The sequence below is a fragment of the Cynocephalus volans genome, chromosome 8, assembly GCF_027409185.1.
Source record: "Cynocephalus volans isolate mCynVol1 chromosome 8, mCynVol1.pri, whole genome shotgun sequence".
NCBI lineage: Eukaryota > Metazoa > Chordata > Mammalia > Dermoptera > Cynocephalidae > Cynocephalus > Cynocephalus volans.
In genome coordinates this window covers 113587172-113615146 of record NC_084467.1, presented here as the reverse complement: position 1 = coordinate 113615146, position 27975 = coordinate 113587172, and the positions used below count along the sequence as shown (strand labels likewise).

General features: G+C 49.5%; 1 protein-coding gene across 1 annotated transcript; it reads left to right on the top strand.

Annotated features, from left to right (window-relative positions):
• Positions 1 to 998: 998 nt before the first annotated feature.
• SMG5 (SMG5 nonsense mediated mRNA decay factor) lies at positions 999 to 27975 on the top strand. Its single transcript, XM_063104310.1, has 22 exons — positions 999 to 1239; positions 4789 to 4887; positions 5407 to 5530; positions 5891 to 6047; positions 8379 to 8468; positions 9420 to 9509; positions 10199 to 10277; positions 12590 to 12715; positions 12814 to 12882; positions 13321 to 13529; positions 14222 to 14359; positions 14509 to 15108; positions 16472 to 16647; positions 17411 to 17486; positions 18257 to 18432; positions 19841 to 19999; positions 23532 to 23591; positions 23965 to 24124; positions 24537 to 24627; positions 25711 to 25785; positions 26181 to 26319; positions 26507 to 27975. Exons 1-22 carry the CDS (start codon positions 1166 to 1168, stop codon positions 26588 to 26590), a joined length of 3051 nt encoding a protein of 1016 aa, XP_062960380.1. The 5' UTR covers positions 999 to 1165; the 3' UTR covers positions 26591 to 27975.

Here is a 27975-nt window from a genome sequence, read left to right as displayed (position 1 = left end):
GGTGACATATGAGCCAAGACCTGATGGGAACTCAGGAGTATGAGTTCCAGTATGAGTTCTAGGCAGAGGAATAGCAAGTGAAAAACCAACCGGTGGGAAAGACCTGGGCTGTTTTCAGGAACAAAAAGAAGGTGGTGGCTGGAGCCAGGAACATAGTGGCAGAGGGTAATTTATGTTCCCATTACAATGTGTACACGGGTCTCAAAACACTTTGCTTTTTAGGTTAGGTTTAAGGTTAAGAGAGCAATAAGAATCCAAGTTAGATAGGAGGTGATCTTTCCAATGTGAGGATCAAGGGGCAGAAACATGAGGGAGTGGCTTCTCATTCCTATGAGTCCTTATCCCTAATCCCTAAAGTCATTAGAGCTTTGTGAGGGCAGGGACAGTGTCTAGCTCATTTATGTGTCCCCAGAACCTAGCACTGTGGCTGGAAGATAGCAGAAGTTCAACAAATATTTGCTGGACTGGTGAGAGATGGATATGCAAGCTGAAAATCTCTAGGAGGGGAGGCTCTTGTACAAGAGTCATGTCTTCCATTGCCTTACTCCTATGGGATGCTAGACTCTTTCCAAGGAAACTCACACACACTTTTTTGTTTGTCTGTTTAAATTATGGGAAAAGAGGAGAATTGTAGTTAGTCTAACCAGTAATGTCAAAGAGGCTTGGCTCAAATGGGGGAGGGGTGTTAAGAGACTCAAATGGGGGGGAGGGGTAAGGGTGGTTAGGGGTAGAAGGATGGGCCAAATGACCGCTGTAGGACAAAGCAATGTCACACTCCTAGCTGTGAGCCCACATGTTTAGCTTTAGCCGCCTCTTGGGTTCACTGTCCGTTCTCTGGCAGCTTTGTCAATAAAGTTTTTCGCAATGGCTTGGAGAAGCCGGAAAGGGGCCATGCTGCCCAGACTTAGTTCTGGCAACTTCCCGGGAGGGAAAACAAGTTTCGCGAGATTTGGTAGCAGCAAGCCACGGCCCGCAATTGTGCGGCTGCCATCGCGAGATTTGGCAGACGGAGGAGGAGCTGTCGCGGCCAGCCGCCTCACAGCGATGGCGGCCGAGGAGGGCCGGCGGCAGTGGCGGCTGCGGCTACGGCCGGAGACGGCAGTGGTGGCGGTAGTGGTGGGTGGCGGGGGCCTGTGACCGGGAGCCGTCCCTGGACCCGGGCACCATGAGCCAAGGCCCCCCCACAGGGGAGAGCAGCGAGCCCGAAGCAAAGGTCCTCCACACTAAGCGGCTTTACCGGTGAGAGCGGCCGGGGCGTGAGTGCAGCCGCCGGGAGAAGTCAGGGGACGGCGAGGGGCGGGGCCTCTCCGGCGGGGCCCGGGTGCCGGGCTGGGGGTGCCGGCGAGGGAGCAGGGTGCAGTTTTGGAGGGAGCAGGGGGAGGTGAGGCCCCGTAACCCGGGATGGAGTTGAAAGGGGGAATTGGGTGGGTGGGAGATTTGGATGGAAGCACGTGGAGGAATCTCCTGAGCAGTGAGCTTGGGACAGGCACGGAGCTTTGCGGAGTTGGGGTAATAGGATAGGGATTGGAGGCTGGAGGGTTGGGTGGGTGAGGGTGGGTCACAAAGGGAGAAAAACCCGGAAGAGAACGGTGCTTAGAACCCTGTAGGATTTACAGGGAAGAGTGCTGGACTGACTGCCGGAGAGCCAGGTTCAGGTCCTTGCTTTGCCACTCTGTCACTCTGTGACCTTGGGCCTCAGTTCCCTTATCCTTAAAAGGAGAGATTTGGATTGGATACACTCTGAAGTCCCTTATGGCTCTATTGCGGGGGGGGGGGTATGAATGAGAAGAAAGAGGCTAGAAGGGCCTGGAAGAGCTATGAAGGACTTTGCGTCCAGCTCCCATTTCAGGGCACGAGGGGATTCCTGAGTCCTGCCATACTCCCAGCCTCATGACTGCAGTCTCTTGCCAGGCAACTTCCATTTTTGCCACCCGCACTCAAGTCACATCTTTGGCCCTTCAGCCCTCCGTTGGGAACGGGCTGGTATGAGCTCTTCCCACCCTGGGTGGAGGATTTTTTCTGTGTAGGTCAACTGGAACGTAGGGGTTTTCATTTAGACCAGGCTGGATAGAACAGGGGTGTGTGCATGAGAAGACTACCCTCAGAGCCTTGGGCCCCATCTTGGCAGCTAAAGAGTCAAGAATATGTTGTCTTTTCCTCTTTGAGTAGGCATCCTGCCTGCCCTGGCTTTGTAAGCCAGAAGCCAGAGGGGGTGTATAGGCTGCTCCAAAAATAGAAAAGTGATTTAACCCAGCAGCCCCTGGGCTCCCACTGTGGACTGCCCTAAGCAGTCCCCAGGAGGGTGAGGAGTTGCTGGGGGTGGCACGTGTGCCTCGTCATGCTGCTGAGTGTCAGTGCTGCCTGTCAGACAGAGCGTGGGCAGTTTCTGCAGTATTTTTTTACTTGTCTCTTGCTTTTTGGGGTGGCTCTGGTCATCCTAATTGTTCTCAAGTCTAGTTCTTTCTCAAACCCCTACCTTCATAGTATTGATTGATTTAAGCTGGTGCGTTTGCACATGTGGCTTACATATGTGCACATGGGTATCTACCTATAATTGTGTGTTGTTGGCTTTGAGCAGGTTGGAAATTTGAGGTCTGATTTCTCTGCCCAAGAGAAATGTGTTGTTTGACTATGGGCCTATCACTCCAAGCTTCAGTAAATTTGGGAAACTTCCACACCTAGCTGTTTACAGATATGAAATTCTGAAATGTCTTAAGCCAGTCAGCAGAAAAGGCAGGAGAAGGGACGTTGGAAGGGACAGAAACACCAATTAATTAAGTAGACCAATTAGTTATTTGTTTTTAAAAACATTTATCTCTTTAACACTGTTAGGTCTGGGGTTATAATAGTGAATGAGACACAAGACTAGTTTTTGTAGTTTTTGTTCTAGAGGAAGTTATAGTTTAGTGGAGGAGCTTATGGTCTTATGGGGAAGGGAGAAGAAAGCGCTGAGCTCTCTTAGATTTAAGCATTTCAATTAGAACTTCCTAGAGTAGTGGTTATTAATCATTTTTGGATTGAGAATGTAAGGGGAGCTCTGGAACCTGTCCATAAAAATAGACACATTCCTGTTTGATCTGTCCATGGCACTGAAATTAGAAGCCCTGTCCTGGGGACTAGGCTAGGAGTAAATCACTGATGCTGCCCCTGGCATCAAAGGCCAGGCTGGCTGTAAGGGGTTGGCTACCATCTCTGGGCAGTCCAGAAGGTATTTGGAGAAATGCTGAGCTCTCAAGATTGCTTTTGAGAAAGCCTTGATTACCATCCCACCCACTCAGTTGAGTGCTGGCAGTCATTTTGTCCTGTACAGGACAGCTTTTAGTGTTGTACCACCTGAGCCACCACCACCACCACAAGGTGCCACTCTGCTGTGGCCCTCTTTTCCTGGCCCAGGAGCACATCTTGATTTCTTCTGGGAATTATCACGCCTAGTTTTTTCGTTTGCTTTTGTGTCCACAACTGTGCCTGATTCACCTGTTCTCACAGCTGCTGCCTGTTGTCCTCTGGGTTTTTGCCCTTCCAGAGATATCACCTACCTCTGGGACTTCTTGGTCATCCATTGTAGAGTGTCTGTGGCTGTCTTTTTTTTTTTTTTTTTTTTTTTTTTGCTGTGATGATAGGCTTACCTCTCATTGTCTGGAGTCTACCTCTCAGCGTTATAACAAGGATAGAGGGCTGGACAGTTAGCTCACTTGGTTAGATCATGGTGCTGATAACACCAAAGGCAAGGGTTGGGATCCCTGTACCCGACAGCCACCAGGAAAAAAAAAAAAAAGGAAGGGTGGAGACTCTATACCAGGCACTGCCATGAGTGGCTTTACATATTAGCTAATTTAATCTTTACAAGCTAGGTGATAATATCATTCCCATTTTGTAGTTGGGTGAACTGAGACATAAGGAAGTTAGAGATTTTTTTCCCAGGACCACATAGCTGGTAAGAAGTCGAGCTAGAATTTGAACTCAGGCAGTCTGGTTCCAGAACTTACACTCTCAACCACTATGTTGAACAAACAGTTCCTTGAGCAGAATCAGGGGACCTTATGACTATACAGCTCAGGAGTCCTCTCTTGCTTTCCTGTGCTTCACAATTTCAAAACAGAATTTTATACTAGGAGTGCCTTTCCTTTATGTCAGAGATAATAAGCCCTTGCACAATAATAATGCATTTATTCCACCATTATTTATTGAATGCTTACCATGTACCAAAGCTGTATGTAAGTTATTTAATACTTACATAGTTCTCTGAGGCAGATGCTATTATTATCTCCATTTTTATTGATGTGGTAACTAAGGCTTTAAAAGGTTAGGTAATTTGCCCAAAGTCACGAAGTTAGTAAGACACAGCCCGGGTTCAAACCCTAGATTTTCTGCCTGGCATTACAGCTGTGCTCTTTCCATTGGGAGAATCTACTTTCCCAAATCACAGAGTTTCTCTGACTTGCTAGTATTGACATTTTGGGCAGGTAATTATTTATTGTGGTGGGCTGTCCTGTGTATTGTCGGATGTCTAGCAGCATCCACTAAATGCTAGTAGCAAACTGCTTCTCCCCCCAGTTGTGACAACTGAAAGTGTCTTCATTACTGCTAAGTGTCGCCCAGGGCAGGGGGGAGGGTGGTTGTATCAGGATGAAGACTGTGTTCATTCTGTTTCGTACAGAGTTCAGCCTGCAGCCTTCTCCTGATCTCCCCACCCCTAATTCTTTAGTTTTTCCTCTAGAGTCAGTATCCCAGCATTCCAGGTGGGCCATGCACATGGTTCAGGGGCTGTTTGCCTGTATTTCCCTGCAGGGCTGTGGTGGAGGCTGTGCATCGACTTGACCTCATCCTTTGCAACAAAACCGCTTATCAAGAAGTGTTCAAACCGGAGAACATTAGCCTGAGGAACAAGTAAGCTGGAGACTCTAAACCACAGAACCTTACCATTTCCCTGCCCATCTTCACCAGAAACCCTGTCAGATATAAACTCATGTTTTCTCTTACCTTCTGATCTCATGGTACCATAATGGACTGTGAAGTCACTGGCCTTCCTAAGAGAGAAGACGAGGATCCCTCGCTCCATCTGCGGCTTCTACATATAATAGACTGGTGCCATAAGAATGGCACTGGGTCAAGGGAATTGGCTGTACTGCATAATGAAAGGGATAAAGGGGCAGAGAAAAAGGGAGCGAGGGGTGCAGGGGTAAAAATGAAGACTTTTAAAATTCTAACTGCTTCCTGCTTCTATCTTTTGGGGTTTCCACTGCCTTCCTACACTGCTGTTGCCTAGGGTTATACTGACCCTGGATATCTCTTGGGAGGCATGGAGATTTGTTGGTGAGGGTATTGGCACATGCCTCCTTGCCCTCAATTCTTGTGTCCCCATCAAGGGATGGGCAGTCTCTCTCATGCTCCCCTGCACCCTCCCAGGCTGCGTGAGCTCTGCGTCAAGCTTATGTTCCTGCACCCAGTGGACTATGGGAGGAAGGCTGAGGAGCTGCTGTGGAGAAAGGTATACTATGAAGTTATCCAGCTTATCAAGACTAACAAAAAGGTAAGAGGAAGTCCTAGAACTTGGGATGAAATTCGTCTAAGAGGGTAAGCTCAGGAAGGAAGAGACATCTAGGAAAGTGGGCCCAGAGCGTGGTTAGAGCCAAGCAAGAGATGGCAGAAAGGAAGGAGGGAGTCAGACATAATTAGGATTAGAGAAGGAGGGGAACCTCGTTCCAGATAGGGAGACCAGAAAGGTAGATCTAAGTGTGCGGGGTTAACTCATGAGTGAGAGGAGATGTGGATGAAGTTCCAGAGCCAAGAAGATATGTGTATTTCCTCAGTGAGATGAACGGGGTGCGGGAGGGGAGAGTGGTACCCTGAGCTTATTACTTAGCCAGCCCCTTCCTTTCCCAATCTCCAGCACATCCACAGCCGGAGCACCTTGGAATGTGCCTACAGGACACACCTGGTCGCTGGTATTGGCTTCTACCAGCATCTCCTTCTGTATATACAGTCCCACTACCAGCTCGAACTGCAGTGCTGCATTGACTGGACCCATGTCACAGATCCCCTCATAGGTCAGTGAAACCTGAAAGGTGGACCTGAGGAACAGGTTCTCATGCCTTCACCTCTGGCCTTTTTTTTTTTTTTTTTTTTTTTGGCAGCTGGTCGTGGCCTTCTTATTCTTCGGGGTTTGTGTAATTTGTGATCCAGCCAGGCAGCGAGAGTTCGAGCATGACCTACAGATGGTTCATCAAGTTTGAATTTATCCATACAAGCATATGAGTTAGGGTAAAGATCTTAAGGAAAAGGAGAGGCCTGAGATTGTGGACTGATGCAGAGGCAGGGGGAGGACAGAGGATCTAGGGTAGTTCTGGCACTGGAAGATGGTATTAGTAACATTTCTTTTCTTCTCCTAGTTAAATTTGGCTGGTACTGTTTCTTTGGACTTTAGAGATTTTTTCCCAGTGCTTAATGAAAGTATTGAAATCTTTAGAAACATTGAGAAAATTGTGGACAGTCCCTCAAGACAGTGTAAATCCTTTTTCAGCCAGCTGATATACTGGCAGCTATAGTTTTACCTCCTTTTCTTTTTTTTTTTTTTAAAGATGACCGGTAAGGGGATCTTAACCCTTGACTTGGTGTTGTCAGCACCACGCTCTCCAAGTGAGCTAACCAGCCATCCCTATATAGGATCCGAACCCATGGCCTTGGTGCTATCAGCACCACACTCTCCCAAGTGAGCCACGGTTCGGCTCTCAGGTCAGCCACCCTTTAGAGCTCCTTCTCCCAACTCTTCTTGCTCTCTGTGTCCCCTTTTCTCCCCCATGTCTATGCTCCCTACCCTCAGCAGAACATAGACATTCTGGGTCAGAGATGGAGGTTGTGTCCTTGCCACCACATGGCAGCATTCTTTGGTCCGAAGCAGAGAAACTGTGCTTTATGCATTTAAAACATTACTTAAAAACAAAACTACATTGTTCTGAGACAGTGTCCATAGGCTTTAATAGATAGCCAAAGGGTTTCATAGCCCAAAATAAATATTACTTCGCAGGGTCATTTCCCCATACCACTTTAGTTTTTCTCTTCATTGATGTTTTGCCATTCTATAAATACCTCCAACTAAGAGGTATTTCTAGAAAACATTAGGAAGTGCTTTTCAGAATGAGAGCTACACAGTCAGGAGAGAGGCTGTAAGGTGGAGTGGATAAGAGGGTGGTCTCTGGAGCCAGACTGCCTTTTGAATCTTGGCTCTGTTGTTTACCAGCTGTGTGATTTTGATTTCTTCAACTTTAAAGTGGGAATGATAAGAGTAACTGTTTCATGGGGTTGCTGTGAGGATTGTAGAACATTTTATTTATTTATTTATTTTTTAAAAAAGATGACCGGTAAGGGGATCTTAACCCTTGACTTGGTGTTGTCAGCACCACACTCAGCCAGTGAGCGAACCGGCCGTCCCTATATGGGATCCGAACCCGTGGCCTTGGTGTTATCAGCACCGCACTCTCCCGAGTGAGCCACGGGCCGGCCCGAGGATTGTAGAACATTTAGACCAATACCTGAAACATGAGAAAACTGCCTCTCCAAGAGCTCAAGCTCTCTGAAGTGAAGTTACAGGTTGGCCTGGGCGAAGGGAGAGGTGAGCGCTCAGGTGTATTTGGCTTTGGCCACATAACCAGTCCTCAGGCAAGGCAAGCTCACTTGTCTCCTTCATGAGCAGACTCTCCAGTAGGCCACCTTCTCTTCCGTGGACCTCCTCCCTAGGCAGAAGCCAGGAGCATTTGCCTTTGCTTCATTCATATTTCATTCTTTCTGGGCAGGCTAGTTTCCCATCTTCACCCAAACCTTTTTTTTTTTTTAAAAGAGATCTTAACCCTTGACTTGGTGTTATCAGCATCACGCTCAGCCAGTGAGCTAACCGGCCATTCCTATATAGGATCCGAACCCACGGCCTTGGTGTTATCAGCACCACACTCTCCCAAGTGAGCCACGGGCCGGCCCCTTCACCCAAACCTTTTACCTTTATGTAGGTAGTTCCTTCCCAGGGTACTCACGACCTTCCTGACACTTGAACCTCATCTCTTCCTTCTTGCTGGAAGCCTTCCTATGATTACCTTTCATATGACCTTCCTCCAGGGTGCTTTCCTAGGTTGAAGGCCTTAGCCCTCCTCTTCTAGTTCCTTCCTGTTCTGTGAATGAATCCTACCTGTGAGTCTTTGCGTCCCTACCTGTGTCCACCTGTGAGACTCTGTCTCTGCCTATGTCCTGAATGAGTATCTTCTCTGCCTAGAAGACACTGTTTTGAGGCTGGCCCTGGATTCTTGATCTCCTTTCTCTGCCTTGGAGAGGTGTTTCCTCATAGGTAGGGGGCAGAAGAACGGGCTCATAAATCTCTCTTTCTCTCTTAGGATGCAAGAAGCCAGTGTCTGCCTCAGGGAAGGAGATGGATTGGGCACAGATGGCATGCCACCGATGCCTGGTGTATCTGGGGGATTTGTGTAAGAATCTACGTCTTTCATTTTCTCTGTTTTTGGCTACAGGACAGGCCCAGGTTGCTTTATTTTTTGGTTCCACCCTTTACATGATTGGAAAGCAGGACAAATAGTTTGGCCTGTGATAACTTTTTCCCTCCAATCTGCTTGCAGGGATCCCTTCTTTTCACTGCCTTTCCGTGAGTCAGAGAGGATCAGTGAATTCAGGGAAAAGGGAAAATGTCTTTGAGCTTTGAGAAAGTCAGGATAACTCTTTTTCAGTAGTGGGTTAGGAGATTTTAACTTGCTGTTGTTCTATTTCTTTGATGGTTTCTTTTATCTTTATCAACTCCTAGCTGAATAGGAACTTCAGCGGGACAGGAATTGAAGTTCAGTCTCAGGGAGGATTATTTGCCTGACAAATGTATCTAAGGATGAAAAAGTACTCTCTTGTTTGTGGCCCCCAGGTCCCTAGTCCCGATAGAGAGTGGTTTCTCATTAGGTTGCTGTTGTGTGGCTGCTGGGTGTGTTCTCTTTTACTGCCCTGAGGCTCCTTCTGTCCCTACCCCCACCCCCTCCTGGATCCCTCATGGGCAGTGTGTGGAGAGAGAGTCAGCTGTTTCACATTAGACAGAGTGTCATTAGTAATGTCTTCTCTCTAGAATCAAGCAGTTACTTTCCAGAACCAAATATCAGAGGTCTTTGCAAGTAATTATACATGCTGCAGCTCCCCTTCATTGGGAAAAGACAGTTGAAGAGCCTGTTTACTTGGCAAACACTAAATATTCTTTACATTTTGAACCTACCAGCAAGGAAGAGATAGTTGAACATTCATAGGGTTAGGACTGTGCTAGAGACCCCAGCAACCTGCCCCTTAGGGTGGGTAACAGCTCCTCAGAGTGGAATCTCAGATGTGGAGGGAGGGTTTTCTGAAGCATTGGAATCATTGTACTTCCCTTCCTCCTTTCTCTCTTACAGCACGATATCAGAATGAATTAGCTGGTGTAGACACCGAACTGCTAGCTGAGAGATTTTACTACCAAGCCCTGTCAGTAGCTCCCCAGATTGGTAAGTGGGCTCCCACTTGGGCCTCCCAACCCAGTAGCATTTTCCACGAGGAAGAAGATATTGTCGAGATAGCAGACAGGTTGTGCTCACTTTCCCAAAGTCCTCCCCATCCTCAGCTCTCTCATACTTCACCTTGGTTATACATTCTTCCCCTTGTAACACACATTCAGAAGGTGGTGGAAGGCGAAAAGAAATGGGAAAATTTTGGACTAAGAAAGAGGGAGGCAGAAAAGAAAGAGGGAAGATGGCTTCCCTTTCCCTAAGGTCTCTGTAGGAGGAGGAGATCATACTTCAGCTGCCCCCATAGGATATGCATTGAGAGAAAAGAAGAGACTACATTACAGGGAGAGATGGGGATTTGTGTAGAAAAGAGCACTCAGAAGTGAAAAACTGAGCTGGACTAAAAGAGAGGGCTCCATGGAGTTCCATCAACCTTAGAAGAGCCAGGGTGGAAGAACCCATCAATTCTGATAGCCCCTGGCAAACCTGGCAGGAACAGGCTGATAGGAAGTGAGAAGAGGTCAGTAATCCCCTGGAGGAACAAGGTTAAGCTGTTAATCACCGAACATACCAGTATCACCTGCAGACCCAGCTGTTCTCCCCATCAGTTCTTTGATTCTTAGTTGGTTGGGCCTGATAGCTTTGAATGAATATTGTGGTCTCAGACTACATAAATTCTTTCTCTCCAGGAATGCCCTTCAACCAGCTGGGCACCCTTGCAGGCAGCAAGTACTATAATGTGGAAGCCATGTACTGCTACTTGCGGTGGTGAGTATTTGCCAGCTCTTCCCCAGCCCTGCTTTCATGTCCATACCATTTCCGCTTTGTTTTCTGTTGTCCCTTCCTTCCTTCTTCAACTCCTGGCTGAGATAAATAGGGGAATGCCAAGATTGAGGGGTCCCTCCACTCAGTGAGTCCCTTGACACAGTCCTGCAGCTTTTCACATAGCCACATGGATTTGTAGGTACTTGGGCAGCTAAAATAGCTATCTACCATCTTATGCAAAATACAAGGTTGCTGTCATCCTGAAGAAGGAGATAAATTTGATGTGATCGATAAAATGTTACCAAAGTGACCTCTGACAAGAACCTTAGAATTCTAGAGCTTTAGTGTCTTAATGTGATGACACAGTATGGAGGGACAAGCTTAGCAGCAGAATGGGTCACTGCTCTGCTGAGTCTGATGCTCAGCTCTTAGAATAAAAAATTTTTCAGGGCACCCAAAGTTGATTAAGCTTAGGGTACTGAGTCACCTAACCGATTGTATGTGAGGTTGATAGATAAACCAGAATGCCATTGATTAAGTTGTAGTGAGAAATAAACTGCCAGGAAAACTGGAAAACTTACTGCTGTCATCTAATCAGGGCTAAAGTCTCCTCAAGCCAAATCATTCTCAGGAGAGATTATGTAGTGAGTTGGGCTTCAAACAAAGGGAATAGGGTGGTCTTCATAGTTTAAAGATGGTCACGTACTAAAGTATATTCAAATAGTAGTCAAAGACTAAAGTATAAAGTAGTAAAATACCTAAATCTACCTTATGATTCCATTTGCTATGATCCTTGGTTCACCTGGTCAAGGAAACCTATTCCCTGTATCAACAACATGTTAACTCTTAGGATGCCTCTTCTCTTTTTCTAGATCAGTGCAAGCCGGCCTCCTATACCACTACGCTCGCATTCTTAAATATGATTATTGGGTTTATAACCTTTCTCTGCATCTTTCCCATTCCTTGAATGCCTTCCAGATCCCTTACTTGTCCTGGGTTCCTCATCACACTCATAAGCATGATTTAGGGTGGGTCACTTCCAAAAGAGCCAAGCATATCCAAGTTTGGGAGGTGCCCACTAAGGGCCTGTTATTCTAAAACTGTTCTATCTTGTGGTTTGTGGTTTAGGCATGTGGGTAGGGCTCAGCTGGGCAATTCTCCTAGTGGCATTGTCTAGGGTCAGTCATTGGTATTCAGCAGATCTGGAGATCTAATACATCTGGAGCATTGGCTCATATGAGCCACCTCTATGTGGTGTCTTCCTCGGGGTAGGCGGATTTCTTATGTAATGGCTCAAAACTCCAAAAGTGAACAATGACCCTAAGAGACTTGGAAGTAGCATGTACCAGTTTTTTAACATTTGTCCCTGGAAACTGGCAGAGTCACTTCTACAATACTCTTGGGCAGAGAAGTTGCATAACCCTTCCTCCCCCACCTCCCTTAAGATTTAAGGGAGGAGATGTAGACCCTACTTCACAATGGAAGGAGTATCAAAGAATTCGTGGCCTTTTTTTTTTTTTTTTTTTGCTGGCTAGTGTAGGGATTGAACCCTGGACCCTCGTGTTACCAGCACAGCTCTGTAACCAACTGAGCTAACCAGCCAGCTTGTGGCTATTTTTAATTCACCACAAACATGTATTTCTTCTTTTTTATACCTCACTTTTTATAATTAAAAAGTGTTTAATAAACAAGACATGAAAGACACAGTGTCACATAGCATTAAGGTCATTGGTTTTGCAGTGAAATGGACCTGGGTTGGAGACTCAGCTCTACCATGTATCAGCTGTGTGATCTTGGCCCATATACTTGTGCTCTCAGGCTCCATTTCCTCATTTGTAAGTGTGGGTAATATTAGGGTGCAGTGGCTGGCACAGTGGGTGCTCGGTACGTATTTGTGTTTAAGTGAGTGTTGGGAGGATTAACTGAAATGGTGTATGTAAATGTCGTGCACATAGTAAATGCTTGTTAATTGCTACCTATTGTAAGGTGCTCTAATCTTAAATAAAGGTGAAGAATAATATCTTTCAGAGATGGTAGCTAAGTTAAATTTGTAACAGAGAATAGGATTAATTGTCCCCTTTCTAGATATGGAGGAGAGTAAGGCATCATCTTTGCTGTGGTTAATCTGGAAGTTGTGTGTGATGTGTGTATTTTATACAGGAGTCTTTTACCCTGAGTGTGTACATGGAAGGTGAGGCTGAGGCCGCCTATATTTACTAGTAACTTTGTTCCCTAAAGCCCCAGCAGAGTGATATCTCCCCCCTCTACCTCTCCCCTTGCCAAGACTCAGTAGCTCACCTCTGTGTCTCCTTCAGCATCCAGTCGGAAGTGTCCTTTGAGGGGGCCTACGGGAACCTCAAGCGGCTGTATGACAAAGCAGCCAAAATGTACCACCAGCTGAAGAAGTGTGAGACTCGGAAACTCTCTCCCAGCAAACAGCGGTGAGTGGGGCCTGCGGGCAAGAGGGGGCTCTTTCTGCAGTTGGTACAGTAGGACCATAGGGACTCTGGAGCTGTTCAACATTTCCTTCTCATTTCAGATGTAAAGACATTAAGAGGTTGTTGGTGAACTTTATGTACCTGCAAAGCCTCCTGCAGCCCAAAAGCAGGTGAGTAGAAAAGAATATGAGCAAGAGCTGTGTCCTGTGATCCCTAACCATGGTGGCTCCCTTACAGAGGGGGACTTGAAAGGAGTGGACTGTTGAATTCTGCCCTCAGTTGGAAATTCTCTAGCCAGTTAGTCTTTTCTTGGCAACCCTCATTTCACCCAAGGGTTGTATGCCCATCCTTCTGGCAGCCGACCCTCTAGCATAAAATGGGTGCCTGATAGATGTTGAAGGAGTGACTGAATGATAACACACCCACATCCCTTCCCATGTTCTCTTGTCTGATTTGGAGATCAGTCCAGCACTGCCCTCCCCTTGCTGTTCTCCCTGAAATCTCCCCCATAGGATCCCTTAGTCTTTTCTCTGACTCTCATATTCCCAACTCTTTGCCTGTCCCAGCCTCCATTACTGACCTCTCCTATTACTCCTGCCCTTCCATAGCTCCGTGGACTCAGAGCTGACCTCACTTTGCCAGTCAGTCCTGGAGGACTTCAACCTCTGTCTCTTCTACCTGCCCTCTTCACCCAACCTCAGCCTGGCCAGTGAGGATGAAGAGGAGTATGAGAGCGGATATGCTTTCCTCCCGGACCTTCTCATCTTTCAAATGGTCATCATTTGCCTTATGGGTGTGCACAGCTTGAAGAGAGCAGGTAACCTTCCCCATGTTTTGTTTTTTTTTTTCTCCCCCACTGGCTTCTGGATCCTTACTACCCTTTTCTGCTGCTCCTTAATCATAAATTTCCTTCCACGAGCAGCACCTTCACTACTTGTGTGACTGCTTGGCTGTGGGAGAGTAAGGGCCAAGGAATCCTATGCTAAAGGAGCTCCTAGGGAATGAGCAAAGGCAACAAACAGCCTGTTCCCTTCCCTCTTCCTCATCTCCCTCCCACAAACATGCACACCCTTGGCCAGGACCTAGACAGAGACAAAGGTCAGGATAGTTAGCTGATGATCCAGGCAGAATTCAGACCTTGCCATCAGGGGCACTTATGCAGTTCTGGAAACCTTTCTGGCAAAGGTGTGCATACAGCAAAATTGGAAGGAAGGGAAGGAGGGCAGGGCACGATGTGAAGGCACTTGGGGTGTGTTGAGGAGCCTCAAAGCCAGGGAGAATGAGATAGGACAAGAGAATATGCTTACATGAGGGAGCACAGGGTGAGCTGGAACCTTCTAGATTATAGGAGACATAATAGTGCAGAGATTCTGGGATATCTTTTTTTGACTTAGAAGAACCTTTGAAGGGTAGTTGGATCCTTAGAAGAGGTGAGAAAGGGTTGGAATTGATGGTGCCTACTCCTCATCAGGGCCCTGGGCCCCTAATGCCTGGCTTCCCTGGCTTCAGGATCCAAGCAGTACAGTGCAGCCATTGCCTTCACCCTGGCCCTCTTCTCCCACCTCGTCAATCATGTCAACATACGGCTGCAGGCTGAGCTGGAAGAGGGCGAGAACCCCGTCCCAGCCTTCCAGAGCGATGGCACAGGTGGGAGACGGGGAGGTTGTGACTGTGGTAAGGTTGGCGTGGGGCATGGGGAACAAAAAGGGGTCCACAGACTGAGGGAGGAGATGGCACTGGAGAGCACATTCCAGCTTTCAGGCTCTAGGCTCCACCTGACCATCATCTTTCCACAGATGAACCAGACTCCAAGGAACCACTGGAGAAAGAAGAGGAACCAGATCCCGAGCCATCTCCTGCGGCACCCCAAGCTGGGGAGGGCAGAAAGAGCCGTAAGTTCTCCCGCTTGTCCTGTCTCCGCCGCCGCCGCCACCCACCCAAAGCTGGTGATGACAGTGACCTGAGTGAAGGCTTTGAATCGGACTCAAGCCATGACTCGGCCCAGGCCAGCGAGGGCTCAGACAGTGGCTCCGACAAGAGTCTTGAAGGCGGGGGAACGGCCTTTGATGCTGAGACAGACTCAGAAATGAATAGCCAGGAGTCTCGATCAGACTTGGAAGATATGGAGGATGAGGAGGGCACACGGTCCCCAGCCCTGGAGTCCCCTCGGGCCAGATCAGAGGCTCCCGATTCCCTCAATGGTCCGCTGGGCCCCAGTGAGGCTAGCATTGCCAGCAATCTCCAAGCCATGTCCACCCAGATGTTCCAGACCAAGCGCTGCTTCCGACTGGCCCCAACCTTCAGCAACCTGCTCCTCCAGCCCACCACCAAACCTCACACCTTGGGCAGCCACAACCCCTGTGTCAATGGAGATGTGGACAAGCCCTCAGAGCCAGGTATTTGGACCTTTCTTTGTCATCCTTTTCTGGTGCAAACCTCCATGCCATAGGCACTCACCTGCAAGAGGCCACTTTCCTCTCTGTGAGCAACCTCTCATTTCCACCCTCGCTACTTTACCTTTGGCCTTCTGCCAGTGTGTAGCCCATGAGATTTTCCTGAGGATCACTCGCCTGCTTGCTGCCATTCCCAGCTCCCGACCCATTTCTTGGTCTTATTCCTCTCTTGCACTGCCCTGCCCTGAGTAGGGTTTGGGGCTTTCCTCTCCCATGACAATTGCAGCGACAACTTCTTCCCCTCGTGACATCCCAGGTCCCTCCAGGGCTCCTGGAACCTAGAAAAACTGGCACCCTCCAGGGCAGGTGAATTACAGTGAGACTTCTCTCCTGAGGATCTTCCCTGCAAAGGGAATACCTGTTGAGTAGCAGCAAACATTCATTGAGCTTACTATATGCCGAACATTAGGCTGAACTGTTCTAGCATGTTGTCTTATTTAACTTTCATAGCAATCCTGTGGTAGAACAGTTGTCATCCCTACTCTAAATACTGTCTTTTACCTCCAAACTTTTGTACATGGTGCACCATCTGTTTGGAACATCCTTTTCTTCTCTTGCCCTGAGACTGTCACTTAGCTAATTCTTACTTGTCCTCTCAATTTTAGCTGAAAAGTCACTTGTTGTGGGACTCTTTCAAGGCCAGGTTATAGGTTAGATTTGCTTCCTGTGGGCTCCTATAGCCATCTGCACCTCTGTAGCTGCCAGCCCTTTCCTACTCTGGTGAGATTCTCTGTTGATTTGCCTGTCTCCCCAACTAGACTGTGAACTTCTTGAGGGCAGGACAGTATATTTCTTGTCTGTTACTGTGTCCCTGGTACCTAACACAGTACCAGGCACATGAATGGGACTTAGAAAATGTTGAATGGCTGAATGAATGAAAGAAATGAGGAAATTGATGCTCAGAGAGGTGAAGTGACCTGCCCCGTGTTCTGACTTACAAAGCGAGAGATCTAGGAGCTGAAAGTAGTTCTTTTAACTCTATATCCCTTCCTGTTCTCCCTCCTTTACAGCTCCCTTCTGACTGTCTACCCTGCTTTCCAGCACAGAGTAGCCTCTTCATAAATATTAGCATGAGTCTGAAATAATCATATTTAAAAGGCACCACGCTCTTCGTTTAAAAGCAACCAGTTAGTGGCCTGGAAAAATTGGGCAGGGGTCTGTAAATTCCCTACCACTTTCATATCAAAATTCTCCTGAAGAATCCAGGCGGGGTGGGGCCATGCTCCCCCTACACAGCTGGGGCCTGTTGCCAAGTGCCTATTAGTTGTTCATCCCAGTTCTCTCTCCTCCACTCACCCACCCCCAGTCTCTGAAGATGGCTCTGAGTCGGAGGGGAGTGAGTCTAGTGGGCGCTCCTGTCGGAATGAGCGCAGTATCCAGGAGAAGCTGCAGGTCCTGACGGCTGAAGGCTTGCTTCCCGCTGTGAAAGTCTTCCTGGACTGGCTGCGGACCAACCCGGACCTCATCATCGTGTGCGCACAGGTATGTCACTCCACCGCACTGCCCTTGTCAGGTCCCAGGGTGCTGAGGAAGGGATGAACCAGCATGGGGCCTGGGATCCCCTCGGATGGTCTGACCAAGACAGGCAGTATTGCTGAGTACCTATCTGTTCTGGGCTTTTATGTGTTTTACAGGGAAGGATTAGGCATGACCTTTGCCCTCAAGGTAGCTCACCTGTCCTGCTATGGACCCTCTTCCCTGTGGGTCTCTGCCTTCCCTAAGTGAAACAGTTTAAGTCCAGGCCAGGCACACCCTCAGGAGTATGCTTGTGTCTGAGGACAACTCGTTCCTTAGTTATTCGTCATTGAGGGAGGTGTGGTGAAGATGGAGATGCTGGACCACATCCCTGGAGAGGTGTTGCAGTATAGGCACATGGAGGGCTGAAAGAAAAGGTTTCTGCTAGACATGGAGAAGCCACCTTCTCCAAAACTGTTTACCTTTTTCCACTGCCAAGATCTAGAAAGTCCTTCCTGTGGTCTCACTACCTTCTCATTTCATAAAGCATTCATCTGGTGAAGAATTTCAGCAGGGCTCCATAGTCCCCCTTCTTCATTCCTTATGGACCAGCCCCCCATTTTCCAAATCCACCGTGAGCCCCATGGCCTCTTTTGTTAGTTTTTCTGTTAAACCCTTCTAGGCTTCTGAACATAGCCCCAGATCCCCCAAGTACAGTGCTTTTCTTGCCCACTACCATTCTCCACCACTGTTCCTGGCTGGAGGCCTCCTCTTCCCTTCCTCTCCCCAGAGCTCTCAGAGTTTGTGGAACCGCCTGTCTGTGTTGCTGAATCTGTTGCCAGCTGCTGGCGAGCTCCAGGAGTCTGGTGAGTGGGTCCTGGCACTACCCTATCTTCCCCTCTCCTTCTTTGTCCCCACTAAGCCCATCCCCCTCCTGCTAACCCAGCCCTTGGGGTAAGGAGGTTAATGGTATTCACTGCCCAGCTTCCCTAGCACACAGCAGTCATTGTGTGGTCTAGGCCTCTCCAGTTTCTCACCCCAGCACTGCCCCAGTGTGGACAGGTGGCCTGCTCTGTGAAGGAGTGTGCTCCCTGGGGAAGGCAGTAGGCTGGGCAAGAGCAGAGTGAGAGAAGCCTGGAAGCCAGGCCCACTTGCTGCTGTCACACTGATGCCTGTGATCATTGAGAACTGACTTTGACCTCCAGACCCCATCCATCTGGCTCATCCTTTCCTACCACCTTCCAGCTGAACATGTAGAGAATGCCACCTGTTCCTACCTCTTACTCTTAAGACTCACCAAGGCCTGACTGTTCATTCCTCCAGAGCCCCTCCTCTCATTTCTCTACTAGTATGATTATCCCTTCCGTCAGGGAGCTTTCTCGATCTGAGCTGTCCTTGTTCTTCCATCTCCCTGCTCTGCTCCTCTGACTCTTCCAGCTCTGGGGTCCTAGAGCTCTGCCTGACTGGCCCTTATGTGTCCGTCTCTCTTTCCTTCCCTCCCTCCATCTCTCCCCACCTTCTGTCTTAGAAGTATGTCCTGTCTCATCAGCCTGTAATTCCCAAAGGGAGTGGCTATGTTTCTCTGACTGGGAGCTCCCACGGGACAGGTGGTCTGATATGCCCTCTTTCTGTCCAGGCCTCGCCCTGTGTCCTGAGGTCCAGGATCTTCTTGAAGGTTGTGAACTGCCAGACCTCCCCTCTAGTTTGCTGCTCCCAGAAGACATGGCACTTCGGAACCTGCCCCCCCTCCGGGCTGCCCACAGACGCTTTAACTTTGACACAGATCGGCTTCTGCTCAGCACCTTAGAGGAGGTGAAGATATAATTTCTCATGCCTCAAGCTCTGTTTGCTATTCATACACAACAGCAAAGCAGGTGCTCAGGGCTGGGGGTGGGTGGGTGAGGACACCCCTTCCCATCCATACAGGGAGAGGGTCCTTGGATCTCCAGGCTGTGCATCTTTATTCAGTGAGCCATTCTAGCTTTCTTTCCTTGCCATGGCAGCATGGCCTTCCAAAAGTCTGTTGGTAGTTTCTGCTGTTATAGAACAACCCCCTTCCCCTTCCCCTTTCTCCACCTTCTGTAGAGGCAGAACAAATTAATTATTAGGACTTCGAAATCTTTATCAGTCTCTTTTCTTTCTTTCTTTTTTCTTTTTTTTTTTTTTAAGATGACCGGTAAGGGGATCTTAACCCTTGACTTGGTGTTGTCAGCACCACGCTCACCCAAGTGAGCCACGGGCCAGCCCTATATAGGGATCCGAGCCCATGGCCTTGGTGTTATCAGCACCACACTCTCCCGAGTGAGCCACGGGCCAGCCCTTGTCAGTCTCTTTTCAGTCTCTTTTCTAACTCTGGGCCAAGCTTTCTCTGAGCAGAACATCAAACAATTGTAGAAAGTTAGAGCTGGAAGGGAACATGCTACCCAGTCAGTTCAGCAACTATTACCCCTGAATGTGTCACCATTTGGGCCACCTGGGGGCAGCAGAGGGAAGCCAAGCAGACAACCCTCCCCAGCCTCTGCCCCTGCCCCAGCTGCTCCCTCCCTTTCCAACCAGGGCAGCTTGGCTGTAGTCTGTTTTAAATTTTAGGGTTCTAGATAAAGCTTTTTTTTTTTTTTTTTTTTTTTTTTAAAAGATGACCAGTAAGGGGATCTTAACCCTTGACTTGGTGTTGTCAGCACCACGCTCAGCCAGTGAGCGAACCGGCCATCCCTATACAGGATCCGAACCCGCGGCCTTGGTGTTATCAGCACCGCACTCTCCCGAGTGAGCCACGGGCCGGCCCTAGATAAGGCTTTTATTTGAGAGGGAAGAAGGGTTTTACTGACCAAAAAAGTAAGTTGGAAAAGATTGATCTAGTCCAGTCCCCTTGTTTTACACATGAGGAGCTAAGCACTGGGAGAAGAGTGTTGGCATTAGAACCCAGGTCTCTTCACTCCCAGCCTGGTGCCCTCTTTCTTCTCAGCTGAGCTGTGGTTCTCTGATCCTCGTAGGAGTCTCTTTGCTCTACTTGCTTACTCCTTTCCTGGGAACTAGAGGCTCTGAGCCTTGGCACTCCTCTTTCCCACCCCACAGACCACAAGCCTTTCTAAGGAGCCCTAGTGGCTGAAGTGGCTGGGTCAGCAGAGAGGCAGGAGGTGGGGAGGGAGCCCTGGCCGGCAGGGTGGGCCCAGAGTGGCCACGCTCAGCTGGGCTGGGCTGTTGTGTCTTCTCCCCACAGTCGGTGGTGCGCATCTGCTGTATCCGCAGCTTTGGCCACTTCGTTGCCCGCTTGCAAGGTAGCATCCTGCAGTTCAACCCAGAGGTTGGCATCTTCGTCAGCATTGCCCAGTCCGAGCAGGAGAGCCTGCTGCAGCAGGCCCAGGCACAGTTCCGCATGGTAAGTCAGGCCTTCTGCTCCCAGGACTCACTGAGAAACCAGCACAAGAGGCTCATACACACTGGTGGTCCTCACCTGAACAGCGTGGTGAGAGGGGTTGGGGAAACCAAGCCTAGGGAGAGGGGAGGCCCACTTTGTTTCCTGAAGGGGATCTGGGAAGGACTGAGGGATGGGACTGATAGGGAGTGAGAGGTGCTTCGAGCAGAGGCAGCGTGCCTCAGGACTTGTGTTCAGACTGACTTGGGGTTGAGGGCCATCTCTGTCACCTCCTGGTCTGTGACTTGAGCGAGACACCTAACCTTGCTAAGCTGGTTTCCTTATCAGTTATGTGGGAATAAATAGAATTAACTTTGTGAAGATAGAATGATAGCATGTATAAGGTACCTTGCACATTGTTTTGTGAAGCTTGTATATGCTCAGCAAATCTTCCTTTCCCTTCCTTTCCCTTCCCTTCAAGAGGGATGAAGACTGAAGAATGGAAGGGAGTGGAGCGTTCTTGGTATTGGACATCATCCCATCCCACAGGGACCCAAAGAGTAGGAAGTGCCCTGTGTTAACTCTTTTCCATTCAATAATTTATTCTACAAATATTTATTGAGAGTCTGTTCTGTGCCAGACACGTCAGTATTCTAAGCACTGGGGTTACAAGAGTGAACAAGACAGTCCTTTCTCTTGTGGGGTAATACTTTGTGAGCAACGATCTGGTTTCCACAGTGGGGCCTGCACAGTCCTGGGCCTGTTGTCCACTCCGAGCAGAGTGGCATCAGTACATTTTGGGTGTTAGTGTTTGGCACAGTAAGTACAACCTGCATGTCTCAGCAAGCCTCAGGGTTTCTTCTTCCTTCCAAACCAGTTCCCTCCCTCACATTCTTCCCTTCCTCCCTACCCTAGGCCAGCAGCTTTCCAGCAGCACTCTCTCTGAGCCCCCTTTCCTGCGGACGTTCTGCTTGTTTGCGAAGGGGCACAGGCTCTCCAGAAACTCCCTTCCTTGCTGTCTTAAAAACAAGCACATTTTGTTAAAAACAAACCTTTTGTTTTAAAGCTTTTATTGCTATTCCATAGAGAAAAAGATAGGGGTTACAAAAATAATTATGGGGAAGTTACACAGCTTCAAAAAATGTTAGAGTTTTTGCAGACATTTCCTCTATAGTTCCTGAAGACTACTCCTGGGGGGCAGGGAGGACCTGCAAGCCCCTCTCATGTGGTGCTGGACACCACAGGCTTTATTACCTGCTGGGGCTGCCTCCTGATCTGCCTCAGTCACAGACATCACCACGAAGGGCTTATCCCCCAACAACAGGAGTATTGTCATCATATTGCCATCTCCTGTCGTTTCTAGAGAGAGCTTTCTATGTGCAATGCCTGGTTTACATGTGACATTTCATTTAACTCTTACGGCAGCCCTGTGAGGTGGGTGTTTGCATGCTCGTTTTATAGATGAGAAAACCTAGAAAGACAGGAACATTCCCAAGATCACAAAGGTTGTCAGTGGTAGAGCCAGGACTCTGGAGTTGGATGCCCAGGTTCTTATCCTGGCTGTTCTGTGCTGCTTTAGGGACTTAGCTTCTCTGCAGGCCAAGTAGTAGGCACCAGGAGCTGCTGCACCTACTCTCTGGGACTCCACTGTCTGCCTGGGTTATGGACCCTTTTTTTTTTTTTTTAGTGGCTGGCTGGTACAGGGATCCGAACCCTTGACCTTGGTAGTATCAGCACTATGCTCTAACTGAGTGAGCCAACTGGCCAGCCCCAGGGACCCCTCTTTCCTGATGGGGCCTCTGAGGAACATATAGGCTCATATCTATCTGAACTGCTGGGCTGATGATTTCCAAGCTTTAGGTTAGTGCAGCTCTTCTCTTCCTGGGTCCAGGTGGATCCCACTCACCTGTGCTCGTTCACTGGGAGACTTACACAAGTGCCCCCATTCTCCTTCCTGGAATATGGGGTTTCACAATTACAATTTTAGCCTAAAAGTATGGCTCACGGGCTGGATTGCTGCAGTGAAGGAGAGGACGTTTGTCCACAGCACTCTGCTTCCTTACCAGTCTGCCAACAAGGCCCGTGAGAAGGTGGCTGTCACCTAGGTTCTGGTCTTCTGCCTCCATTCTCTCCTTCCTCAGGCATACTATAGGCATTTGGGGCAGGACTGTTCTTTGTTGTGCAGGACTGTGCAGGGCAGAGGGTTTGGATCTTACATAACCATAGTATAATTATCAAAACTAAGGAAGTAAGATTGCTGCAATACTATTAACTGTAGACTTTATTCATATTTCACAAGTTTTTCCACTAATGTTTGTTTTCTCTTCCAGGATCCCACATTATATTTTATTGTTATGTCTCCTTAGTTTCCTCCAATCTGTCAGTTCCTCAGTTTTTTCTCTTTCATGACCTTGACACTTTTGGCGACTGGCCGGTATGAGGATGTGAACCTATGACCTTGGTGTACAGAGCTGCATTCTAACCAGCTGAGCTAACCAGCCAGCTCATGACCTTGAGACTTTTGAAAAGTACTGGTCAGTTATTTTGTAGAGTGTCCGTCACTTAGGGTTTATCTGGTGTCGCCTCATTAGAATGAGGTTAATATTTTAAAGCACCACTCTGATGATGCCGCTTTGCTCATCAAAAAGCCTTCAGTGGCTCCACATCTCTTACTGGACAAAGTCCCCATTCTTAACCTCATCTTTTAGACTATATTAAGGAATTTGGACTTGATCAGAAGATAAAGGAAAACCGTCAGAGGACTTTTAGTTTGGCCATGATGAACATCAGATGGTTTTTGAAAGATTGCCTTGGTTGCAGATAGAGAAAAGGGATTGAATTAGAGGCAGAGACCAGTAAGGAGGTTGTTATAATAGTCAAGGACAGAGATGCTGGCTTAGACTAGGGTTATATGGTGGAGGGAGGTGGAAGGATTTGCTTGCTGTTTAGGAGATAAAATTGATAGGACTGGGAAGCTAATAACTTCTGGGGCTGAGAGAGAGGGAAGACTCATAGCCAACTCTGAGCTTTCTGACTTGAGCAGATGGTGGTTTATTTACCCAGTTAGGGAACACTAGAGGAAGAGAAGCAGGTTTTGAGGAGCAGATGGGGCTGCTGAGTGGGCAGTTGGATATATGGGTCTGGAACTCAGGGTGGTCAGGTCTGGACTGAATCTGCAGATTTGGAAGGTGCTGGCAAGTGGACAGTGATAGAAGGTGACGGAGGGAGACCGGATTGAGAAGAACAGAGATCAAACCTTGCAGTATAGGCAGGTGGTGTGTCCCACGTGGTGACAGTAGACGGCTGTCTGCTCCCTCTCTCCCGCAATGCCTGTAACAGCATGACCTGCTGTGGACTGGTAATGGAAATTGTTCAGAGTGCACAGAGCAATATTCCTTCTTCCATGCCTTTCTTCCCTTCACTTAGCAAGAGTGATAGGGAGGTGACTTTACACGAAGCCACACCTATTTCAGACTCCAGTTATTCTTGGTCTTCTCCATCACTGGAGAGGGGTATATGCCCCTAACTCCTCATAGCTCGTTTCTCCCTCCCGTAGGCACAGGAGGAAGCTCGGCGGAATAGGCTAATGAGAGACATGGCTCAGCTACGACTTCAGGTAGGACGCAGAGCCCAAGTGCTCCTTCTGCTCTTGATCTGGCTTTTGCTTAAACCCCACTGGCAGATCTCCCCCACAGCTGCAGTCCCCTGCTATACCACTGCATCCTTCGGCTTCTCTCAGATCACCCTCTCGGTTGCTCACTCTTCCCTGAGCTATATGTCTCCTTCTGCCTTCACTTCTGTCTCTTTCTCCTTTCTTTCTCTTTACTTTAATCCTTATTTCTGTCTACTTTTCCCCCAAGGCCATTGGTAGAAAGAGCCCCCTGTTGGCAACAGGAGGAGCCCCTAAGAGCCACCTTGAGCCCCACTCTTCCCCCAGCCCAGGCTGCAGGGGCCCCATGCAGCTCCACCACTCTGCCTTCTCTCCCCAGCTTGAGGTGTCTCAGCTAGAGGGCAGCCTGCAGCAGCCCAAGGCCCAGTCAGCTATGTCTCCCTACCTTGTTCCTGACACCCAGGCCCTCTGCCACCACCTTCCTGTCATCCGCCAGCTGGCCACCAGTGGCCGCTTCATTGTCATCATCCCAAGGACAGGTAAGCATATTGGAGAAGTAGGGGGACAGATAGAGTATGGCTAAAAGAGACTCTGGTCTTGAGATTGAGACACCCTTATTTGGGGCCCACTTTACAGTGATCTTGGTAAAGTCCTGGCACCTCTGTGAACCCCACTTTTTATGTGGAATGGGCATAGCGATCCCTGTTGAACTCTGTTGCACAGGGAGAAACAGATGAGAAAATCTAAGTGAAAGCTCTTGGTAAACTGCTGTGTACACTGCTGGTAGAAGGTCAGGTTTTCAAAGAAATTCAGGCGCCCTGTAGGGAGTCTCAATCGGTTCTCTTCTTGCAGTGTGTACTAGGGTGAGCTCAGATATTCCTACAGAGCCCTGTGTCACAGCAGTCTGAGCTTATCTGTTTTGTCCTTCCACATCCACACCTTGCCCACCAGTGATCGATGGCTTGGATCTGCTGAAGAAGGAACACCCAGGAGCCCGGGATGGGATCCGGTACCTGGAAGCAGAGTTTAAAAAAGGAAATAGGTGAGTGCAGGCCTGGCTGGCCGGGTGCTGAGCCCTGGGTCCATCTTCTGGATAGCTCATGCACATGAGTTCCTTGCTCCCTATGGGTGAGACAAACACCTTAGTCCCTGCTCATACTTGGCTTACTGCCTGGGGAGGGACACCAAGGAGATAATTTTTTTTAAATTTTATTTATTTATTTTGTGGTGGCTGGACAGTAAGGGCATCAGAACCCTTGATCTTGGTGTTATACACTGCACTGTAACCAACTGAGCTAACTGGACCAAGGAGATGATTAGAGGTCAAGGTCCTAGGTCCTGAAATAGAGGGTGACCAGAGGAGCCAGGAGCCCTGTGGGGAGCACTGAGTTGCTGTCCTTTTGTATCTGGGTCAAACATGTGATCAGCACCCACCGGGGAGAAGGGAGCTAAGGGAGCAGGAACACCCCCGCCACACACACTCCCCTAATTCCAGGCTGTGAGCTCCTTTGCAGGAAGAATTCCTCCTGCTTTAGGGTTGGGGCAAGTGATCAGGTTTCCCAGGGTGGGAGTGCCTTCATCACGGCAGTCCAGGAGCTTCCTAGCTCCCCCCTGAGCAGAAGCAGTGATGAGACTAGCCAATCAGGCATGAGCAGATGGCAGCAGGTGCAGTGCTCAGCCCAGTACAGGCCTGCCCTTCTGGCCTTTGGGGCTGGAGGAAGACTATGCAATGGATGCAGGGAATAGGAAGAACACTGCCCCTCTCCCTGCTAGCTGGCCTGCCCCTCCTCTGCATCTGCCCCTGCCTGGCCAGGAAGCTGCACAAAGCCTGCTTGTTTAGATCTTGTCTCCAGAAGCCCTGACTTGAAAAGCATCTGCTGCTTCTCCCCTCCCAGTTCTTCCCCTGAGAGGAACCAAAGAATCGATGTTATCAGGAGGAATAGCGAGCTGGCCACAGCAGCCAGGAAGCCACTTCAAAATGGCTCCAAACAGAGCTGTGATGGGAGAGACATGCCCCCCACTCCCTCCTGCAAAACTGGGCCCCCAGAGCCACAATGGCCTGCTTTGTGTAAGATGCGCTCCCTATCCTACACCCTCCACTTCCACCCTCACTTCTCCTTTGCAGGTACATTCGCTGCCAGAAAGAGGTGGGAAAGAGCTTTGAGCGGCATAAGCTGAAGAGGCAGGATGCAGATGCCTGGTAAAATTTCAGCTCTCACCCCAGGAAACTCAGTCAGGCTGCCTGCTTTGCTCCTCCCTGAGAGCTCCCTGTTCAGCCTGCCAGGGGCCTCCTACAGGTCTCACCTTGGAGTATGGAGTTGCTTCGGCTCTTGAGCCCTTTCCTCTACAGATGGGATCAGCCCTTCTGGCCCTGAAATGCTTAGGCTTAGTGTTCTCACTCAGCACACCTTTGCCTACTCCCTGTAGAACATCCAGGGACAGCTTCCAGGTCCCGCTGCTGCTGGCTGCTTGGTTTCTCTTGCCGTCTCCAGAGAGAGCCCTCCCATACCCCAGCATCCCATGTGCACTGGAGATCCTGGTGTTCAGGCTGTGCTAATGCTGGGTCTTGGCCCATCTCTTTCCCCTCCCCTCCAGGACTCTCTACAAGATCCTGGACAGCTGCAAACAGCTGACTCTGGCCCAGGGAGCAGGTGAGGAGGACCCAAGCGGCATGGTGACCATCATTACAGGCCTTCCACTGGACAACCCCAGCACACTTTCAGGCCCCATGCAGGTGGGTCATGGGTGAGGTGGGGAGACAGTGTGAAATAGGAAAGAGGTACTAGAGAGACTCCATCCTCAGACCCTCCATACAGCCATCCTTTGCCTCTTCCATCACCCCTTCTCCAGTCCTCCAACAACTTGTTCCACAGTTTAGGAAGGTTAGGCCTTCCCCTGTCTTTCCTCCACCCATTCCACAGGCAGCCCTGCAGGCCGCTATCCATGCCAGCGTGGACATCAAGAATGTTCTGGACTTCTACAAGCAGTGGAAGGAGATTGGTTGAGACTGACCCTCAGGCCCTGCAGTGGGGCTGACTCCAGATCTCTTCTGCCCTCCCTGGCAGCCAAGACCACCACCTGTAGTCACCCCACCACATGTAGACTCACGCACACAGGAAGGAAGCCCAGCTGTGCAGAGGCTGCAGGGAGGGCCCAGGAACCGTCTGGGAGGGTGGGGTCCCCCTGTTGCCAAGATGATGTCAGGAAAGTGAGGAAAGTGCTTGGAGCAGGAGAGGCCTGTGGGCTCCTAGCCAGCCTTCCTGCCTCAGTCCCCCTGCTGTCCCCAGGAGCAGATGGCAGGCATAGGTGTCTGCATTTCATTTGAGTGATTCTTGGACCTCTGAGGGGAAGGAACAGCAGAAGAGGCCCTTTTCCTCACCCAGGATGTGGGGTGGTTAGGGCCAGGAGTTTGGACCCTCCAGGCCCTGGGGGAAGAGTTGGGTGATACCAGGTGTCTGGGTGGTTCTCTGCAGACCCTTCCCTTCCTCAGGGACCACCTATCCCCCTTTTATCTCCCTTGGTGGGGGCTGGGCAGCTCTGGAGCCAGCCATGGGGCCTCTTACAGAAGTGGGGCCTGGAGTGGCCTGCGCTGAGTAGTAGGGTCAGGGTTTATACTCTCCTGCACAGGGGCTGTGCACCCAGTTGCCCCACTTCTGCTTTCTGTCTCCCTCTGTCTAGCTTCCAGAGCAGGGAGCAGGCCCCACCTAGGGCTACAGACAGTCTGGCCTGCACACCAGTGCAGGTTCCTGTGCCCATCGGCCCCACAGTCGCTGTGCTTTGTGCTCTTGGCTGCTGTGCTGGGAACAGTGGGATGCCAGTAAGAGAAGTGGGGGCGGGTTCAGTCTGAGGCCAGCACCCCCCTTACTATCTAGGGAGAGTGAAAGACAAGGGGCCTGCATTCAGTGGGCAGCACGAAGGAGAGGCCGCTTGAAGCTGCTCAGTCAGGGGCCTTCTGTCCTGGTGGGCTTCCTCTTTTGCTCTTCCCCGGGACTAAAGATGTGGTGGGGCTGAGCATGGGGCTGGCTTTTGGAGTGTCAAGGTGAATATGTGGGAGCAGAGATCATGAATAGTTCAGGGCAGTGAGTGGCGTACCAAGAGCAGGGCTGTGTGGGGAGGCTTTGGCCAGGATTGCCTCAGCCCCTACCCCTCAGGCTGGAAGTATGGCACAGGCTGGGGGGCCGGGGGTGCAGGATCTCGGTTCTGGCTCCCACCCTACCCCAGTGCTAGCCTAGCTTCCCAAGCTGTTCTTAGAGGACAGCCGGCTTCTTGCCTCCTTCCTCTGAGACAGCAAGTCTGGGAAAACCTGTAGGAAATGGGGTCAACCCCCCATCCCCAGCTCCTGGCAGAGACTAAGACTAAAGCATCACTTAATAAAGACCCCCCAAGCCCA

What these genes read in the sequence shown, in the direction of transcription:
- SMG5 (XM_063104310.1), top strand. Translation starts at nt 1,166, where the DNA reads ATGAGCCAAGGCCCCCCCACAGGGGAGAGCAGCGAGCCCGAAGCAAAG. An exon ending in GGACAAGCCCTCAGAGCCAG is followed by an intron (nt 15,109 to 16,471) that starts GTATTTGGACCT and finishes ACCCACCCCCAG; the next exon opens with TCTCTGAAGATGGCTCTGAG. An exon ending in TCATCATCGTGTGCGCACAG is followed by an intron (nt 16,648 to 17,410) that starts GTATGTCACTCC and finishes TCCTCTCCCCAG; the next exon opens with AGCTCTCAGAGTTTGTGGAA.